The 19,817-nt window shown below is 62.3% G+C and overlaps 1 protein-coding gene across 1 annotated transcript; it reads right to left on the bottom strand.

Moving 5' to 3' along the window:
- Positions 1-558: 558 nt before the first annotated feature.
- On the bottom strand, positions 559-18,442 carry KCNQ4 (potassium voltage-gated channel subfamily Q member 4). The gene is made up of 15 exons (XM_030504985.1): positions 18,195-18,442; positions 9,459-9,549; positions 8,696-8,822; positions 8,424-8,599; positions 8,224-8,349; positions 8,003-8,140; positions 7,772-7,867; positions 7,473-7,561; positions 5,830-5,985; positions 3,267-3,481; positions 3,048-3,150; positions 2,675-2,806; positions 2,391-2,526; positions 2,072-2,265; positions 559-1,935 (listed from the first exon to the last, which is right to left on the bottom strand). Exons 1-15 carry the CDS (start codon positions 18,440-18,442, stop codon positions 1,842-1,844), a joined length of 2,121 nt encoding a protein of 706 aa, XP_030360845.1. The 3' UTR covers positions 559-1,841.
- Between the last annotated feature and the right edge of the window lie 1,375 nt (positions 18,443-19,817).

Raw genomic sequence — 19,817 nt, 5'->3', positions numbered from 1 at the left:
GGCTTCCTCCCCGGCCAGCAGCGGGGCAGGGCGGCGCGGGAAGGGGCCACCCCGGCCCCCGACACTTGCAGGCTGGGGTTCACATTGTCCCCACGACTGCCAGCACACAGGGATGGGGTGAAGGCTTTGTGGTCCCTTAAGAGGTTGTGGTGTCCTGCGGAAGGAGGCTGCACCCCCACGTCCCCTGGGATGGTCCCGTGGCAGCGCCATCCCCGCCTGGGGACACACTGTGACACTTCCAAAGAGGCAGATGGGACATAGCCCTTCCCGGGGCAGCGACCCTCCCAGGGGGTCCAAACGCAGTGCACGGGCCCCTCTGCAGCGGCATCACGCCTGCAGCCCCCAGGCACGCAGCGCCATGGATGTGGGGACTGAGCCGGAGCCGGGGCCCCGCTCCCATGTCCGGGGTCTCAAGGGGAGCGCGGGGGGGTGTCACGGTGGTGGCCGGACGCTCAGGTCCTGTGGCCGGACGCCGGGTCTGTGGCCGCGGTGCTCGGTGGCGGGGCTGGAGTGCCACCTCCCGGGAGAGCCGGGAGAGAGACGCGGGCGGGCGGCGGCCTCTGCTCCAGGCTTTAATGAAACCAATAAGTTAATAAATTAATCAAGTGAGGTAACTGCACGTGGGGAGGGCTGCGGGGACCGGCCACACTTAACCTACCAGTTCAGTTGCTGCTTGCGGCTGCGCGCAAAGCTGTTGCATGCACGCATGGCACACACACACCAACCCCCCCCCACGGCACCCAACCCGCCCCTTGTGCCCTCCACGGCACCACTGCCCCACCGCCCGGGGTGAGGGAAGGGGACCAGGGTGACATGGGACCACTGGGGAGGCTGCAAGCGGCTCTGGCCACATGCACTAACAAGGCAGAGAAATGAGCAAGGTCTGCGGGTCCCCAGTGCAGGAGCAGAGGCACAGTGGGGCTGGGGAACGGGCTGCAAATTCCATGGTGCAAAGCCCAGAGGGGGGCTGCACCGGCAGCAAGGGGATGGTCACCACCGAGCCCCCCCCCGGCACCCCCAGCTGCCCCAGCTCAGCAAACTTTGGCACTACCATGATCCTTCAGCCCAGTGCTGCAGGGCTGGCAACCGGCCCCATGTCTGGGTCAAGGCATGCAAGGAGACATGGCCAACCCCCCCCCACTTGACCTGTGCTCCCCAGTTCATAGAAGGGATGGGGACATGGAGAGCACTGCAGGACCAGGAAGGGAAGGAATCCTCTAAGCAAGAACAGGTCTGGGACACAAGAGGGAGGGATGCTCCTTCGGGACCACTGTCCCCATCGCCTGTGCTGCATCCCTCCCTCCTCCACAGCCCCTGCCCAGCCCCGAGCCCCCATGGGCAGCAGGATCCAGCCCTGTGTGCTGGTGGACGGGTTTGCTTATTGCCTATGAGCCCCACGGGTTGCTCTTCCCGGGGATGTTGCATATTAAGACATTATTGCATAAATATATATATCTTCTATATATATATTGCCCTGGGAGCATGCACGGGCAGGCAGAAGGCTCTGCTGTGCTTCTAGAGGTGCAGCCAGAGCTGCAAGCAGAGAAACAACCCAGGCAGAGGAGGGTGAGGGGGACAGACCCCCATTACCCAGCCTGGGGGGGCCCTGACACTGCCCTGACACAGGTAAAACCACAGTGGGTCTTGCCCCAACATCCCTGCTTGGTCCCAGCAGCAGGAGGGAGATGGAGCCTTGCATAGCTGGAGCTGGCCCTGGCTCAGCTCTGGGGGACCAGGCTGGACCCCGATGGGGAGCTGGATGTGTCCTGAGGACTGGGGCTGAGCCTGGAGCATCCTCACCGTTGCTGGGGAGCACTCAAGGGCCCAGGAGCTGGAGGGTCTCACCCCCGAGGAGGGCCAGGAGCATCCCAGGAGTGTGGTCTGGCCATGGCGCAGCGCCACAGGATCCCAGCCCATCCCAGCGCGGGCAGCCCGCTGCAGCCGTGCTCCCACAAAGGAAGACTTGGTTCAAGTAACACGGTGAGGGACAACCCGGTGCCCATCCCGGCGGCTGCACGCGGCAGGATCCACACGCTGCCTCCCTGCTCAGTCCATGTTGGTGCTGGCTGACCTGGAGATGGTGAGGGTCTGCGCAGAGACCGAGATGTCCTCGTGGTCCACGGGGCTGTGGTAGTCGGAGGTGATGTCTGGCTCGCAGGGGGGAACCTGCACGGCGGCCAGGCTGAAGGAGTTGATGGAGCCCTTGCGGAGGCACTGGGAGTAGAGCCCGAGCAGCAGGTCCAGCTTGTGCTCGATGGACTGTACCTGCAAGGGTGGGCAGGGCTGGGGGGGTCCATCCCCATGGAGAAGGGACATGGGGGTCCCAGCTCCCCCGCCTGTGTGTCACCGAAGGGACGGTTTCATGCTCCCAGGTGCTGTCCCCTCCTGACCTGTCTCTCCACCTTGACCACACGCCCCATCATGCTGAGCTCGTCCACCAGCTCCGTCTCCAGTGCCGGTTTCTCCACCTTTTCCCGAACCTTCTTGTCCACAGTGAGAGCGCCCCTGCCCACAATCTGGTCCACGCTGGCAGGGAGGGAAGGGACACAGCCCATCACTCCCAGTGGGAGCAAAGGGAATGTGAGACCACGAGGGTGACAAGGGACATGGTCATGGCTAATGGTGGGTGACGCAGGCAAGCCCAGAGCCCCCCGCAGCCTTGAGTGCAGCTCACCGCGTCTGCAGGCTCTTGATCCTGCCCAGCATGTCCAGGTGACCGGCCGAGTACTGCTCAATGACGTCCTTGACGTCGTAGGGACGCAAGGTCTCCTTGAACTTCCTTTTGGCCACCAGGAACTTCAGGATCCTGCAGGAACACCGGGCTGGCACTGGGGAGCCCCAGGGGCTCCATGCCAGGGGGGGTGAGCGCTTGCAAAACACCAAGGTCCTGACCACTGTCCCCATGGGGGCTGAGCCAGGATCCATCCCCACCCCCTGCCCGGCTCGGCCACCACCATGGGCTGGACTGGGGCTCTCTGGACAGGCCCACTCATCCAGCTGGAAATGGCAGCACATGCAGTGGAGGACACAGGAGGGGATGGTCTCACCTGACTGCCCGGATGAGGGTCTTCACCGCTGGCATGATGTCCTCACAGGTCAGGTCGCAGGGGGAGCTCTTCTCCTCGCCGCTGTCCTCCAGCGGGCAGTCACCTGTGGATGGGTGGTAGAGACCGAGGGCTGCAGAGACCCCTGTGCCCCTCGAAATGCCTGCAGCCCCCTGCATGACCCCCCATCTGCATCCAGACCCCACCAGTCCCATGGCTCACCCTCAACCGGGGTCCGTGGCTTGAGCCTCAGGGATGCTCGGAAGCGTGTCCGGTCATTGAAGCTCCAGCTCTTCTGCACCTTGGTGGGGCTGGAGGCCTCGGGGAGGTCCTCGGTGCTGGGGGAGCGGTGCAGGGGGGGGCCGAGGTGCTGCCTGCCCCGGCTGCCCCGCTGCGAGCTGCTCAGCCGGATCCGCTCCTTGATGCCCATCTTGTTGCTGCACAGGAAGAGCCGGGTGGGCAGGTCAGTGAGAGGGGACTGGGATGGGGACAGAGCAGGGAAAGGATGGATCCCTGCTGCAGGAACACGCGGTGCCCACATGGTGGGGGCGAGGATGGGGGTGTCCGTGCTGAGCTCATGGAGAGTCCCTGGCACACAATGGGCACAAGCTCACATGTGAGCCAAGCCAGGAGCAGGCGGTGCTGCATTCCCATGAAGGAGCAGCTCTGGGGTTACTCCTTTAAACCCGTTTTTTCTCCCCAAAAGCTGAGAAAGGAGGAGACACATAGACAGGGAAAGAGGGGACAGAGAGGTGCGGTGGTGGGGAGGACACGCAACAGAGCCATGGCAGAACCAGCCCCTGTCCCGCAGCGAGCAGCGCTGCTCCTGCTCCATCCCTGCTGTCACGGAGGCACCCAGCCAGGCCCCTTCATCCTCCTCCTCCTCCAGGCTACACCGCCTGATCCAGGCTCTGCTCCAGCGCGTGGGTGGAGCAGCCCCCACCTGCCCTAACACGAGCTCTGCTCCCGAGTCCGGCTGGGAGAACAAACAGGCACTGTTTATGTAGGACCTACACAAAACCACCACCTGGCGCTGCCTTTCGTAGGATGCAGGACCAGGAGCACACCTTGGGCCACGCAAAGACGCCAAGCAGATGCACAGCCTCATGAGCAGAGGAAGCCAGAGCCTTTGGAAAGCCCCCTGCATCTCCTGGGGCAGGAATCCCAGGGCAAGGCAGAGGGACAGGGAGGGTACTCCCAGTGCAGGTTACTGGGGAGCTGGTCCCAGGCAGGGCTGCCACAAGCCCTTGCAGTGGGTGGCATGTGATCCATGCCGGAGCATGGGAAGGACTTTGTCCTGGGGTCTGAAATGAGATGGGGTTTATCCAAGTGCCTCGTTGATGGCCATGGCAAGCCCAGCATGGCCAATAGACCACACTCATCCATGCACCATGGGAGGGGAAACTGAGGCAGAGGTCGATGTGGGGACACTGGGGACAGGCAGCTCAGCCCAGGTCATGCACAGACCCCTCTGCCATGCAGAAGAATCAACCTGCAGCCTCTGACCCCTCTGCCCTAAGCCCCAGCCCCTGCTCCCTGCAGCCAGCACGGGGCACCATGCAGGATGCTGTACCTCCGTCTCCACGTGCCCCACGTCTGCAAGAGCCTCCTCTTACCACTAAAGATGGGGCTGGAGGGTCAGGGCAAAGACACAGGAGAAAACAAGAGTTAGCCCACGGTCAGGAGCATCTCAGGCCACCGTGTCCCCAGTCCCTCAGGCATGCCCCAGTGCACAGGCGCAGGGTCCCAGCCTGCCACTGGTGAGCATCACCCGCTGCACCAGCCACGGTACCCGCCTGTGCTGTGAAGGCAAGAAGCAGGAGTAACACTGTTTGCGTAGGTCCTACATAAACACTTAACGCCTGCCCCACAGAGGAAGGTCCGGTTTCCCAGCAGTGGGGCTCTCCCAAAGAGCCATCTGGTGCTGGCACGTTACCTGAGGCTTAAGCACTTGTGGGGCTGCACATCCTCCTCCTTCCAGCTTGGGGGGTGAATGGGGAGCACGGGAGGTTTGGGGTGGGTTGGAGGGATGGAGAGGAGGAGGGTGAGAAGGGCAGGGGAGGAGAGAGAGAAGATGAGATGTTATGAGGTGATGCTCACAGAGGAGATGGGGGTTTGGGCCCCCCCGGCTGGGATGGTTGCAGGGGTTCAGTCCCTCCCCTGCCAGCTTCCGAGCCCAGAGAAGAGCCCACCAAACCCATACTCACCTCGGGGCTGGCAGAAGCATCAGGTCCCCCAGCCCCATACGTGCACCAGGGCAGCCGCAGCCCCACACCTTGCTGGACCTCCCGTAGCCCCATCTCCATCATCACAGGGGAAACTGAGGCACAAAGCCTGCCTCTCCCCACCTAACCCTGATGCTGGCCTCAGTTCTCATTGGCACTGGGGCAGCTTGGCATTGCTGCTGCAGGCATGGGAAGCCCACCTCAGACAGGAGGAACTGGGTTTTGCTCCTTGCCTGGCTCTGCAGTGGGGCCACACAGCTCCAGCCCCCATGGGCTCACAGCACTGCCCTTGCAGAACCATTTCCAGCCACTCTTGGCTGCCCTGTGCAGGGTCCCGGTGCAGTGAGGAGGTGGAGATGAACATTGCAAGAGGCTTCACGATGGTTCAGCAGCACAGAATGCATCCACGGGGACCAAGCGTGGCCCCTCCGGAGGCAGTGGCAGGAGCGGGGCTCTGGGTTGATGGTGACAGGCACCACGGTGGCACCGCAGGAGGACACAGAGGAGCAGAGAGAGGGCAGAGACGGGGAGAACACAGGGCTGGGACTGCACCCTCCTACCTGTCCCCTGAACAAGCAGCGGGGCTGGCGCTTTTCTGGCCAGGGGTGAAGGGGTGATAAGGCGGTGGGGCTCCGTCTGGCAACTTTTTCACCTCTGAATTCCTAAATCCTCCGTTGCGGACTCGGTGCAAATGCTCAAACATAAGGACCAGTTCTCTGAGGTTGGGGTTAAATAAAAACATGGAGAAATTAACCTTTCCAAAGCAAAGGAGATGAGCAAACCAAGGCTGCGCAACGCCAGGCTGTCGGTGCGAACCAAAGCAAAACCAGAGCAAAAGCAGCAGCAAAACCCAGCACTTTTCTTCCAAAAGACAGTTTCTTAACAGCTCTGACTGGTGCTGCTGGCTCCTGGGGCGACAGAGCAGGGGAAGGGGTACTGGGAACCCCACAGAGGGGCTGGATGGGTGCTGAGAGGGATGGGTGCTGAGAGGGATGGGTCAGGCAGGGAACAGGCAGGACAACCACTCTTGCCATGGCGTGGGGACAGGGGTACCTGCCACCATCTGGCCCGGGGGTCTGGGCATTGCTGGAGCAGCCAGGAGGGGCAAGCTCAGAGCCTGGCCCTATACCAACCCCCAGCACAGCAGGAGGGGTCGGTGGAGCCCCCCGTGGTGCCCGCACTGGGATTGCCCCGCAGTGGTGCTGGGGAAGACAGATCTCCTTGGTTGGGACCAGAAGGACTCGCTCCCGTGGCTGTTAAGAGCCTGTCCTTGAACAAATAAAGAGTGAAACAGAACAAGTTTGTCACTGCAAAGGAACACATGGACACAGCAGGGGCAGGACGCGCAGGCAGAGGCAGGCAGGAGGGCAGGGGGCAAACCCTGGTGTGCTCAATGTAATGGGAACACACAGGGTATCTTCAATCCAACCGTGGTGGCAACATCCAGGGGCCCCAAGAGGGGAGAATGCGACATGGACAGGGCATGGGGCTCCCTGCCAGACCACCGCATCCCTCTGCTCTGCTGCCATGCTCAGAGCCAGCTCCTGGCCGGCTGCAGCTCCATCACCCCAGTCACGAGGTCCCGTGGCCAGTGGCACCATCCTCTTCCTCATGGCGTGCTGGAGGAAGGCTATGGATGGGGCAAGAGGGGACATGGGTGGGATGGGTGCTGGGGGATGGTGAGGATGGAGGAGGGCATTGGGTATTTCATGGAATCCCAGCCTGGTTTGTGTGGAAGGGACCTTACAGCTCATCCAGCTCCAACCCCCTGCCACGGGCAGGGACACCTTCCACTAGAGCAGGTTGCTCCAAGCCCCTGTGTCCAACCTGGCCTTCAACACTGCCAGGGATGGGGCAGCCACAGCTTCTCTGGGCACCCTGTGCCAGCGCCTCAGCACCCTCACAGGGAAGAGCTTCTGCCTAATATCCAACCTGAACTTCCTCTGTTTCAGTTTAAACCCATCACCCCATGTCCTGTCCCTACGGGTCCTACAAGTCCCCCTACAGGGACTTCAGCAGACACTGTGCCGGAGCTCAGGTGTCCCGGGGCTGAGCGAGGCTCCATCCGCGCTGCTCAGTCCCACAGAGCCCTCGGCGGCTCCTCATGGCCTCTCACGGCAGGGGCTGCCCAGGCTGTGTGTCACCCCATGGCCCCACAGGGACCCCCCAGAACCCCCGCAGCCCTCGGCCATGCGCTGCCTACCTGAAGGCGGGCAGGAGGCTGTCGTAGTAACACCATGTGGCCGTCAGGTACGTCCGGCTGACATCCGTCGAGTACAGGCGCCAGGCAGCCTGCAGGGAGCGAGGAGAGCCCCTGAGCCCCTGCCAGCCCCCTACATCCCCTTGGCCACCACGGGCAGAGCCCAGCACCCAGGAGCCAACTATGGGGTCCAGTGTTTGGATTCTGCCTGCAGCAGGCAGGGACAGGCAGAGCAGATGAGGCGGGGGGACAGCGGAGCATTCCCGGGAAGGGATGGGAAAGGACATTTAGCCCTACGCTACCTGGATCAGGTTTGCCGCCGGAGTCCTCCTCTTCTCAAAGTGCTTCTGCCGATGCTGCTCCTGCACTTTGAGGGCGAAGCCAGAGCCCAGGATCCCCTGCGGATGGGAGGGAATGGGGTCTGTGGGTGCCAGCAGAGACGGGGACGCTCCTACCACAGGAGTGGATTTGATCCCTTTCTCCCCGTTTCTGCGGGGCTGGAGGCACAGGGACCCTCTCCCAGTCCTACTCACGGCAGGCAGCGCGAAGAAGGAGATGCCGAGCAGGGCGAAGCCGGCCGCCAGCATCCGCCCCAGCCACGTCTGCGGCGTCTTGTCCCCGTAGCCGATGGTGGTGAGGGTGACCTGCCCGGGGGCAGAGCAGGAGGCGGCCTGGAGGGAGCTCCCCCACCGTGGCCCCATCTCACCCTCCTCGTCCCCTCCCAGTGCTGGGGGGCCGCGGCAGCCGAGCTTACCGTGCCCCACCACAGGGAGTCGGCGTAGGTGGCAAACTGGGCATTGGCATCCTTCTCAGCCAGGTACACGAGGAAGGAGGCAAAGATGAGCACCAGGAACCCGATGTACCAGGCGGTGATGAGCTCCTGCTGGGGCACGGGGGGTGAGAGGGGCTCGGGGGTTGTGTGTGTGGGGCCGCAGCAGGACCCCGTGTCCTCACCTTGCTGTGTGCATAGACAACAGAGCCCAGCAGCTTCCAGGTGCCGCCGCGCCGGTCCATGCGCACCATGCGCAGGATCTGCAGGAAGCGCATGCTGCGCAGCGCCGACGTGGCGAAGATGTTGCCCTGCGTGCCCGCGGCGATGACAGCCACCGAGGCCACGCACACGATGAAGTCTGGGGGACAAGCGGAGGTTTTCCCCACCATCCGCAGCATGGGCTGCTGCTGCCGCTCCCCAGGTCCCAGCGCTCCCACCCTGAGCATCCCGGTACCTATCACACAGAAGGGCTTCCTGGCAAAGCGGAACCGTCCCCGCCAGCCCCGGTAGCGGCAGCAGCAGCCAGCGGCCCACACGCGGATGATGTACTCCATGCCGAACACCACGATCATGACAAACTCCTGCCAGAGGGGAAAAGAGGTACACGGGGGTGAGATGGGGAGTACTCGGCTTTGGGGGTGGCAAAATGAAATGCAGGTGTTAAAGACAGTGCAGGAAGGAGAACGGTGTCGCCCCGACACAGCTCCCGTCTGGAGCCATCCCCAGGGAATCAGGGCAGTGAGACGGGAGCTGCAGGCACCGAGCCTGCATGAGCAGCCCCAGCTCCTGCCTGTGCCAAGCTCATACCGAGCTGGGTCCTTTTCCTCCACCGTCAGCATTGTCCTCCTACCTCTCACACACACTGCTTACTCGTGGAAAGTCACAAGGACCTTCCCAATTTAGTCTCCATCACTCGAGAGAACTCCGGCGTCAGCTCTTTGTGACAGTTTGGGGGAAAGCTGCCTTTTTTTAGCCCCTCCTGCCCTGCCTTTTCCAGCAGTTTGTACCTCTCTGCATCAGTGGCGGTGATGGGCCATCCTGAGCTGGAGACACCGGCAGCAGCGAGGCCACCCTGCAGCTCCTCCTGTCACTAACACCAATGATCGATAGTGGTATCTAGGCTGGGGAAGGGGTTGGAGGGGTTTTGTCCATGATCTTGTCTTTTAGAGCGTAATGTGGGGAGGAGTACCCTGAGCAGAGCCCTGCTCCCCACTTACCAGGATGAAGAGGCACTCGTTGGCCAGTTTCTGGTGCTCCTGGATGGTGGAGAAGACCGACAGCACCAGGCAGCTGAAGACGAGGAGGAATCTGGAACGAGAGCGTGTCAGTGTGGGCATCAGGGCAGGCTGCTCACAGTGGGGACCCCCTGTTCCTTGTTCCCTATTCCATGTTCCCCGGGCATGGGCTCACTGCCTGGGGATGCATGATGCCCCCTCCACATCGCTCCCACTGGTCCCCCATGTGATGGGGACCAGCCCTGCGTGGCACCCATGTGCCAGGCCAGCATGTCCCTGGGCAGCAGGAGGAGGAAGAGGACCAGGCTCCAGCAGCCGCAGGGCTCAGTGCCAGGCTCTGCTGCAGCCTCTGCCCAGGGAAAACAACCACTAATTAAAGGCAGGGAGGGAAGACGGGGGGTTCTGCACCACAGCAGGGTGCTGCTGCTGCAGAACGGGGACCAGAGCTTCTCCTGACTGCCCCCAGCATCACTGCCACTAAGGGGACCTATTTGTTCCTGAGAGCTGGCTTAAGACACAAGGGGCTTTGGCCCATTTAAAATGGGGGGGGGGGGCGGAGAATAAGAGACTTTGAAGCTGAAGCAAATGAAACTCCAAAAATACACTTTTTCCCCTGATCCAGCGATTCTAAAAATAGAAATAGGAGGGTTTGTGCCACCGGCCACGTGACGGCACGCAAAAGGCCACCGCTGCTGGAGCCGGTGCCGGGATGGCACTGGGGGCACCAGGCACTGGTAGCACCAGGGTGGATGGGGTGAGGCCAGCAGGACAAGTGAGGTGGCCCTCGCACACTGTCCTCAAGCGGGTGAGCACCCACCCTGCCCACCCAGCAGCATCTCCCCAGTGCCCATGGGACCCATCAGTGGTGTGGGGGGGCTCCCCACTCGGGAACACGTTCCCATCTCCTCTTGTTGCTGACACGGAATTTAGAGCTGAACCTGGACCAGCTGAGGGGTGAAACCAGACCTGCCCCACATGCGTGCCCCAGCATCGGGCAGAGACACTGGTTGATGCAGGGGAGAGTGGATGATGCTCTGTGCTCTCTGCACACCCAGGCAAGGGGGTAGCACCCAGCTCAAACCCCAGCCTAAAGGGGACAGGCAGGTCCCCTTCTGCAAAACCACCAGGAGGGGAAACTGGAGATGGGACTGATGGAAGAGAAACCCCAGGAAACAGAAGAAAGGCTGGATCCAGAGTACGGAGAAGGGAGAACTGGAGCAACACACCATGTATGAGCTACAGGAATGATGGGGCTGAGGGTACTGCAGCCTAAACACCACCCTGCCCTCGCTGCAGAGGACAATGCTCCTCTCCCAGGCACTGCCCATCTGCAAGGCAGAGGCTGGCGCCAGTTCCTTCTCCCTCTGAATTATTAATGGAGCCCCTTTCCTCCAGCACAGCAGTTCTGCGTTAACTCCTCCAGCAGCCAATGGCAGAGCCGGGCACATGGAACCCCTTGTCCTGCCCGTGCCAGCACAGCGGGCAGTGGTGCCACGGGCAGGGAGCAGCGGGCCGGCTGCTGCTTCCCAGCCACAGTGGTCTGAGGAGCAACACAAGAGCTCAGCAATAAGGACCATACAGTCAGGATTTAGCAGGCAATTACATGGGCAACGAAGCACAAAGCAGAAGAGAAGGCAGGAATCTTCCAGCCTGCAAAGATTTGTGTCTCTCACCCCAGCTGGGGAGCAGGAAGGGGGGTCTCGGTGCCTGGGATGCTGCTCCCATGGGATGTGCTGTGGGTGGCCCTGCCTTGGAGAGCAGCAAGTCACAATTAGCACCAAGCTGAAGCCCCCACTCGTCACCTGTCCCTACCACGAGCAATGGGGCTGGTTGGTAAAGCCATGCTGCAGACACCTTCCACCCGGCCCCCCCGGCATCCCACAGGATTTGGTGAAGGATACAGGCATGTGAGGCCCCTTGGGGCCTGCTGGGAAAGAAACTTTCTGGGAACACATCACCTGCTTGGAATTAACTCGTAAGCCTGGGCAAACGCCCCGTCCCGCTGCCGGCAGCACGTAAGCGGCTTAGGGAGAGGGTCAGATGCCTGAAGGCAGCGGTGCCAGCAGTGCCAGGCTGCCCACCCCACCTCCAGGCTCTTCCCACCCATCAAGTGAGGCCAAAACCCCAGGAGCACCGCCAGGGAACATGAGGATGGTGCAGAGATGGTGGGGCAGGACCCAGCAGCAGCCTCGCTGCCTTCCCGCTCCCCTGCGCCAGCATCCCGCAGGATGCAGGGAGCAGATGCTGTTGTTGCTGAGCCGGTGCATCAGCTCTCCCCAATTAAACTTCCCCACTCCCAGCAGCCACCTCCCCGAGGGACTCCCACCACCATCCACACACCTTCCCACTGGCACATGTCCCATACAGGAGGGGACACAGGGATGGGACTCCTCTGGCTGCTCTCATCCCAGCGGGAGCGAAGCCTCCTGCAGGAACACTCCTCCCCAAAATAATTAAAACCCGGCGGGAGGCCTGGCTTCGAACAGGCGAGTTCCTCCCATTAATCTTCATTACAATGGACTTTGCCATATGCTGCTGCCCACTCCGGCAACGTGGTGCCAATGGAGATACAGGTGAGCTGGGAAAGCTGCCGAGCTCAGGGAAGTGGGGCCAGGTCAGCCCTGGCCAGCGAGGAGCAGAGCTGGGCATGGGGGTAGCAACCAGCACCCAGTGCCCACCCGAAAACCCCTGGGCAAACAGGCTGCACCCTGGTACAGCCTGGGTGAAGGCTGAGCCATGGCACCATGGTGAGTGATGGGACCATGATGCTCAGAGCCCATGCAGTGGGATGGCACAGCCCAGCCCAGCTGCAGCCCCAGCCCCAGCAAGCAGCCAGTGTCCAGGCTTGGAACAGGAGTGACATTGGGCACCCCTGTGTCCCAGCAGGGCTGGCCCAGACCCCGTTTCTCTCTCCCCTGCGCAGGCAGCATCAGGGAGGCTCACACAGAGCCCGGTGATAACTCAGCAGAAGAAAAATACCACGCGCCGCAGGATAAACAGCTCAGCCAGGGGATGAGCGAGCAACAGCCTCCTCCAAGCCACACAGCTCCCTTCTCCAGCCAAACCTGGCCCCATCCCGGTGCTGGCAGCAGCGCTGGGTGCCCACCCGGGCTGTACCCACTGCTGTGCCACTGTGGGAACCCCAGAATCCCAGACTGGTTTGGGTCGAAGGGACTTTAGAGCTCATCCAGTTCCAACCCCTGCCACGGGCAGGGACACCTTCCACTAGAGCAGGTTGCTCCAAGCCCCTGTGTCCAACCTGGCCTTCAACACTGCCAGGGATGGGGCAGCCACAGCTTCTCTGGGCACCCTGTGCCGGCGCCTCAGCACCTTCACAGGGAAGAGCTTCTAACTGAGAGCTCATCTCAATCTCTCCTCTGGCAGGTTAAAGCCATTCCCCTTGGCCTGTCCCTCCAGGCCCTTGTCCAAAGCCCCTCTCCAGGTTTCTTCTGGCTGTTTGGACCAACACTGCCCAAGCCCAGCTCTGGTGGGATGGGGACCAGCATGGGGACTGTGCTTTGCTCTCCAGCCTCCCCAGCCCAGAGGCTCAGCTCCCCGAGCACCGTCTGCAGCTGCATAAACAACACGTTTTATAAATCCCCATCCCTCGGCGCAGCAGCCCATGAGCAGAGGTGGAGCAGGCGGCCTGTCCGCCCCGGGGGATATAAATAACTGGGTGTACTGGGCCTGTTTGCACCCGTAACCATGGCACAGTGTCCATCCTGCGCTGCAGAGCAGCAGCAAAGCACCGAGCCCTTCCCCACGGTCAGGGAAACCAGAGCTGGAGCCAGGAGCCAGCCCAGAACTGCCGTGCACTGGCACTGCCAACCCCAGCACATGCTCAGAGCCCGGCTGCGACCTGGTTATCGTCAATGGGAGAGGGAATGTGCTGCTCCGAGAGCCCTCATCACCCCAGAGCCCGGGGTGCAGCAGGACGGTGTGCTTCCAGCACCCTGATGCAGATCGAAAGCAGGGCTGGGATGAGGAGCAGGCTGCAAACCTCCTCCTGCAGCCCAGCAGCACCCACAGCAGCAGCTCCAGATGACATCCCAAGGCACGCAGCAACCAATGGCCCCAACACCCTTGTGCTTTGGCAAGCAGGAGCCAAAGCCTGCAGTCAGCATCACCCATCGCCCTCGCACTGCAGAAGTCTGCACCCCCCCGTGACCCCCGTTCCCCCAGCACCCCGCTCCGCTGTCCCCATGGGGAGCTCGGTCACAAGGCTCCTGCACACGGTGCCAAGACACTCACACAGAGCGGCTGAGATAGTTTTGCTCTTGAATCATCTGGCAAGGAGCTGGCTTAAGGAGGGGAGAAGAAACCCAGCATGTTCTCAGATGTACCTCCAGTGCGTGGTGGGCTTTGAGCCCCAGGACAGGGGTTGGGATTGCCCCCAGCTCCAGCACCCAGGGGCTCTGCAGGGAACAGGGACATGAATAGCCCCAAGAAGTCAAGGCAGGCTGAGACCTCAAATCCATTGCACGGAGGGCAGAAGCACCCTTAGGCAGAGAGAGTGTCAGGTCCAGGCACTAGCTCAGTCCCACTCCAACCCTCATCCACAGGGATTGCTGCTGAGCATCACTTCTGCAACCCCCAGCAGTGGGGCATCCCCCATCCTCAGGTACCCAAACTGGCACCTCTTGCTCTGAGGTGCAAGAGCAGAAAAGGGGAAAAAAGAAGAAAAATCAATGCACAGTTTCATGTTGCGCCAAAGTCACTTCATTTTATGCCCTGGTGACACTGCACCAGGCTGGGAAGTGCTACACCAGCTTCTCCTCCCGCTGGCATGTCCCCCAAACACAGCTCCCGTTTCAAGCCCGGGAAGGTGAGCAGAGCCAGCCCTGGGAGCAGAACCCCTGCTCGGTGCACAGCCTCCCCAACCCCTTTTGTTTGGGCCATACAAGAGCAGCAGCATGGTAAGAGGCCACCAACCACACCAGCCCCTGCGGGAGATGTCGGTGATGGCAAGTGAAAACTCAGAGCTTAATACAAGAGGTTTCTCCAAGCAAGGGATGAAGCGATTTCCCTGCAAACCCTCTGGGCCATGGAACAGCCCTGGATGGGTTGGCAAGAGGTTGGGATGGAGCCACGGCAGCAATGCCCAGCCTGGCAGGGAAAGCACCCTCCCACTGGCCAAGTGGTGATGGAGGGATGCAGCGAGATGAGGGGAGCACAGCACCACCTCCTCCCTGCAGCAGGGACAACCGACCCATCCTACACACCACAGCCCTCATCCAGAGCAGGATCGGAGCACCGGGAAGCGCCGGGACAGACCTGCTGTCAGCAGCCTGGTCCCTTGCCAGTGCATGGGGGGGACCTGCCAACTGCTGCCCTGCACCCATCAGCACCCGCTGTCCCTGCCAGCCGGGATCCCCACGGCTCCAAGCGAGGAGAGCCCAGTGCTGGTGTCTGGCATCACTCACCCACTGCCAGGGCTGCCCCAGGACTTTGCTCCCAAAACACACCTGGGGACCTGACGGCACCAAATGCAAGAGCAAGGATGCCATGAGCCCCCCCCCAGGCTCTGTGCTCTCATCTCCTCCCTGCCCCGGGCACAAGGTGACACTTTCACAAAGGCAATGACACCCCATCAACCCAACAGCAGCCAGTGAGGTGCAGGCAGCAGCTGGTCGGGGTTGCAGGCAAGGGGTTGTGGGTTGTTCCTGGTGCTGCCAGCTCAGTCTTCCCTAATTTGCTCCAGGTGAAACTGTTCCTCATTAAAGCGTTCCTCTAGGAAACAGAAAAGTGCTGAGCGGAGCTTCTGGTGCACCCAGCAGTTTCGTAACCATTGACACCAGCTCCCAGATCCTGGTTCCCATCAGGCAGCATGGTGGGGACCATGGCGGGGGGGCTGGCAGATGGACCCAGTGAGCCCAGCTGCAGGAACAGCTTGAACTGCAAACCTGTCCAGTGCAGCTCCAGGCTGCGGGACACCCCGTGGCCGGGCTGGGGTGGCAGTGCTGCCCGTGCCAAGGGCAGAAGCCTGCAGCAGCTCCCCAACAGCCATGCACAACACATGGGTATGAGAACAGCCTTCCCCTTGGCTTAGGAGAAGGAGATTGGGAAAGGAAGTTTTCATTTTGCCTTCTGGCTCCAAAGCCTTTAGGTTAATGCACTGGTCACGCTCCCACATTTGCTCTATACAAGCTCCAGGGCTGGAAACACTGATTTCAAGAGGACAAGGCACAGCTTTGCGAGCCCAAGCGTCTGCCTCCCCGGTCAGCACAGGGTTAGAAGGGATGGGGCTGCCCAGCCAGCACCACACACCTCAGCCCTGGCTTGATACCTGCACAAGCACCCACATTCACATTCTCCCCTTCCTGCAAAGGCTGGAGCATGGGAACCCCCAGGGACACCCCGCACAGGACCCTGAGGGGCCGCAAAGCCCCAGCAGCAGCTCTGAGCCCCTCAGGCCAGAGCCCAGCAGAGCTCAGGGGCTGCAGTCACTGCTAAGCCACCAAACTACCCTGCATCAGCCCAGCCCCAAGTGCTGGGGACAAGAAGCTATTTGGGATCAATTCTCCAACCAAGAGAGACTGGATTTGTCCTATAAATGGTATCAGCTCATCCCTGGTATGTGCTCAAGCCACTAAATTGCTCTGGGGAGGGAAGCACGTCGCTCCTCGGCAGGTATTTCCATTCTAACAGCTCTCAGCCCCGTGTGGAGTCAGGCGCTGCTCAGCCAAGACCCAAGGATGGGTGCTGTGAGCAGCGTGGCCCTGAGCTCGGGCTCCATCTCCCCCATGCCTCTATCTCCCCTCACGTAGGGGTAACACCCTCCTCCTCTTCTTAACAGCCAGTGCTCAGGTATTGAGGCACACAAGTAACTCCTGAGAACTTCACTGCCCAGCGCTGCTGCGGGAGAGAGAAAACAGCCGCTTTGAAGAAGCCAGAAATGAGCCACGTTGACAGGAAAAGGCTTCACGGAACATTCGCCCACACCTTGCACCCACTGCGTCACCTTCCCGGCTGTGAACCCAGCAAGTGAGCGCAACCCCCCTTCCACTGAATGCTTCACGGGTTTTGTTCCTGCTGTAGACTGGGCACCTCTTGCCCACGCAGGGCAATGACCATCTCCCACAGTCGGGCCAGGAGGGACCTGGGGCTTGGTGGGCTCGGTAGTGGGAGCAGATAGGTCTGACGTGGCTGTTTCTGGGGCAAAACATGCACAGGTTGGGAGGAGGAACTGGTGGAGATGCTCGGGCACGAGTCCCAGCTGCGAGATGAGCAGGGCATCTCTTTCCCAGCACCTACACCAAAAATTCTGGTCCCTCTCCTGCAGCAGGAGGTTTTGGCTGCCATCGTTAATTCCCTGCAGGAAAAGCTCATTTGAGGGCAGGATTTGCAGCGTAGGGATTCTTGGGGAAGCTCAGTGCAGGCGTTACAAATGGCCTCCGGGCTCCTCTCCCGCTCCCCGGGGAGCTGAGGTGCCCTCTCAGCCAGTGACTAATTCATCCTGCCACCTCAATGCGCTCACCTCGGCAGGACCCGCTCCGCTGCCTCCTAATGAGCTCCCGCACCCCGGTAACGGCCCCGCACTGCGGGACCACTCCGAGGGGAGGGCAGGAGGCAGGTTTGGCTCATGGTGTCACAGGGGCCTGTGCCCGTGGCATGCTGCACATGCCAAGCACACATGAGGCAGAGGGAAACCACTTCCCTCCCCACGGCTGCAGGGCTGTCCCGGCAGTGTGCAGTGCAGTCCTGGGCGGGGCATCCAGAACAACCCCCCAGCATGGAGCCTCCATCTCCCCCTAGAGCCCCTGGGTGCGTTGTGGACAGCTCAGCCCCACATCCCTGCTCCAGCCCTCAAAGCAAACAGCCCCCAGGCGCTGAATTTGTTACTTAGCCCTGAGCTGCACGTCTCGGAGAAGCTTCTTTGCAAAACCCATGGGTTGCCCAGGGAGCAGCACACAAACCGCATGGAGCCAGGGCAGGGAGCAGATGGGGCCCTGCGGGCATCCCAAGCTCCATCGCTGGAGAGAGATGATAAGGAGTAGGGGATTGACAGCGGCCGTGACCCAGGAATGGGCACAGCTCTTCGGGTACAGCAGCCAGTGGTTGCAAGGACAAGGACACCCCTTCCCCACTTTCCCCCGTCCCACCGGGGCACAGCTCCGGGGGTGTCGGGTTGGCACTTCTGCTGTCCCAGCACTTCAGGTACACAACAGGACAAGGGCCCTGGTCCCACCCGGACCTACCCTGTCATCCTGCGGGGAACTCTGCCTTTGAGGATCAGAGACCCCGGCAGCAGCCGAGGGGGCAGCAGGATGTGACCCAGCTCCGCGCCGGTGCCGCCGGGAAGGGGCTCCCTGCACCGTGGACACCAAGTCCCATCCCCCGGGACGCGCTCAGCTCCCCGCACCGGAGCCGATGCCACGAATCCGCCGCTGGACTCGCTCCCCGCTCGCCCCCCGCCCCGGGGTCCCGCAGCGCGCTGCTCCCATCGCTCCGACCCCGTTACCGGGACGAGCGGCTGGAGCCGGCACCGGCGGCGCTTCCCCGCCACCAAAACACGGAGAAACTTCTCCGGTGGAGCCAAGGGGCCGGTGATCGGTGCGGGGATCGCTCGGAACGACGCCTGCCCCGCGGCTCCCCGCGTTCCCTTCCCCTCGGGCACTGGCACCGGCAGCGCCCGGCCCCGCCGTCCAACCGGGATCGGGAGTCCCGGGACGCCGCTGCCGGCCGCCGCCCCGCTCCCCCCGAGCCGCCGGTACTCACATGAAGACGTGGTAGATGAAGGCCCACCCGCGGGGCCGCTCCAACACGTTGTACAGGCAGTTCTGGAGGCGGCGGCGGCAGCTCCGCTGGGACCCGGCGGGGCGGGGGGCGGCCCCGGGGTGCGGCCCCGACAGCAGCCCCCGGCGGCGGGGCGGGGGGGTCCCGCCGGGCTGCCCGGTGCCCTCGGTGCGCACCGCCGTCAGCGCCAGCACCGCCCGCCGCTCCCCGCCGCCCGCCGCCCCGGCCATGGCGCGGCCCCGCTCAGGGCACCGCCGCCCGCTGCATTCCCCCCCCCCCCCCTCCGCCGCTGCTGCTGCTGCTGCTGCTGCTGCTGCTGCTGCTGCTCCGCTGGACGGCGGCGCGCCCCGGCCCCGCGCAGCCCGGTATCGCTCCCGGTGCCACCTGCCTTTAGCTGCCCGCCGCCGGGCCCTCCCCCGCAGGGGCCGGCCCGCCCTGCCGTACCTGGCCCCCGCCCCCGGGGCTCCGCCGGGACGGGGCTGGGGTGGGGGGGAGAAGGAGCGCGGGGCCGCCCCCAGCAGCGGCAGCGCCCGGGCAGCGGGAGCTTCCAGGTCCTCTCCGGTGGAAACCCCGGTCGGGCTGGGGGACCCTTCCCCATGAGGGTCCTGGGGAGCGGGGACCTTCTGCTGCCCCCCAGCAGCGGGCAGAGTGCCCAGGCCACCGGGTGTGGAGCACCCCGGGAATGAGCATCCCAAACCACCGGGTGTGGAGCATCCTATGAGTATCCCAAGCTATGGGGCATGGAGCAACTTAGGAGCAAGCATCCCAAACCATGGGGTGTGGAGCACTCCGAGAATGAGCATCCCAAACCGCGGGGTGTGGAGCACCCTGGGATTGAGCTTCCCAAACCCCATGGCATCAGAGATCTCTGGCTGGAGAACCCCAGGCACAAGCTCCCCCGGTCAGCTGGCACCGACACCCCCCCTAGCTGCCTGGCACTGAGCACCCCAGCCCAGGGCACCCCTTTCCTCTCCTTTGCTCCGGGGCCAGGAATTGCTGGACACTCCGAGGTTTAGAGGGACACCAAATACCTAGAGGGAGACTTCCACCTTGCTTGGGAAGGGAAGGGCACATCCTCATCCTCTCCATCCCAGGCTGGGAGCACTGCTGGAGCCCATTCCCTGGGTGCCTGCGCAGGTACAACCGTAACCTACCCAGCCCCTGCAGACTCTGCTTTGAGCCAGGCTCCAAGTGTGTTTCTCAGCTATTTTCCCATCTGCCTGATGCCCTTCCACACAACCTCCCATTAACCGCTGGGGAAACTGAGGCACGCAGTGGGAGTCCCCTTCCCAAGCAATCCAGGGGCAGAGGTGCCACGTCCCTGCTGTCCCCTTGCACTCTCTGCACCTTTGCAGCAGCGGGTTCCCCCCACCCCGTGCAGGGCTCAGAGCAGAGCAACCTAAAGCCTTTGGTCAGTGAATTATTTAACGTGGTGTTGGAGATCCTGGCACGGGCCCTCTGAGCACTGCGGTGTTGAGGAGCTCTGGGGAAACACACCATAAAGAGACAATTTTAATAGACAATAAATAGTAAATGTTGTTTACTGGTGCACAGGGAATGGTGCTGGTGAATCCACCCAAGGAACCAGCCCGCATCTCCCTCCCC

This window comes from Strigops habroptila, chromosome 12 (assembly GCF_004027225.2).
Source record: "Strigops habroptila isolate Jane chromosome 12, bStrHab1.2.pri, whole genome shotgun sequence".
NCBI classification, from domain to species: Eukaryota; Metazoa; Chordata; class Aves; order Psittaciformes; family Psittacidae; genus Strigops; species Strigops habroptila.
Note: the sequence above shows the minus strand (reverse complement) of the source record. Positions and strands in the feature narration are given on the sequence as shown.

Excerpts from the sequence above, each read along its gene's own strand:
- KCNQ4 (XM_030504985.1), bottom strand. The coding sequence starts at position 18,442 with ATGGCCGGGGCGGCGGGCGGCGGGGAGCGGCGGGCGGTGCTGGCGCTG. Across the intron at positions 8,141-8,223 it reads ACTCCCTGTGGTGGGGCACG|GCCGCCTCCTGCTCTGCCCC; the intron begins GTAAGCTCGGCT and ends AGCTCCCTCCAG. Across the intron at positions 2,527-2,674 it reads ATCAAGAGCCTGCAGACGCG|CGTGGACCAGATTGTGGGCA; the intron begins GTGAGCTGCACT and ends CCTCCCTGCCAG.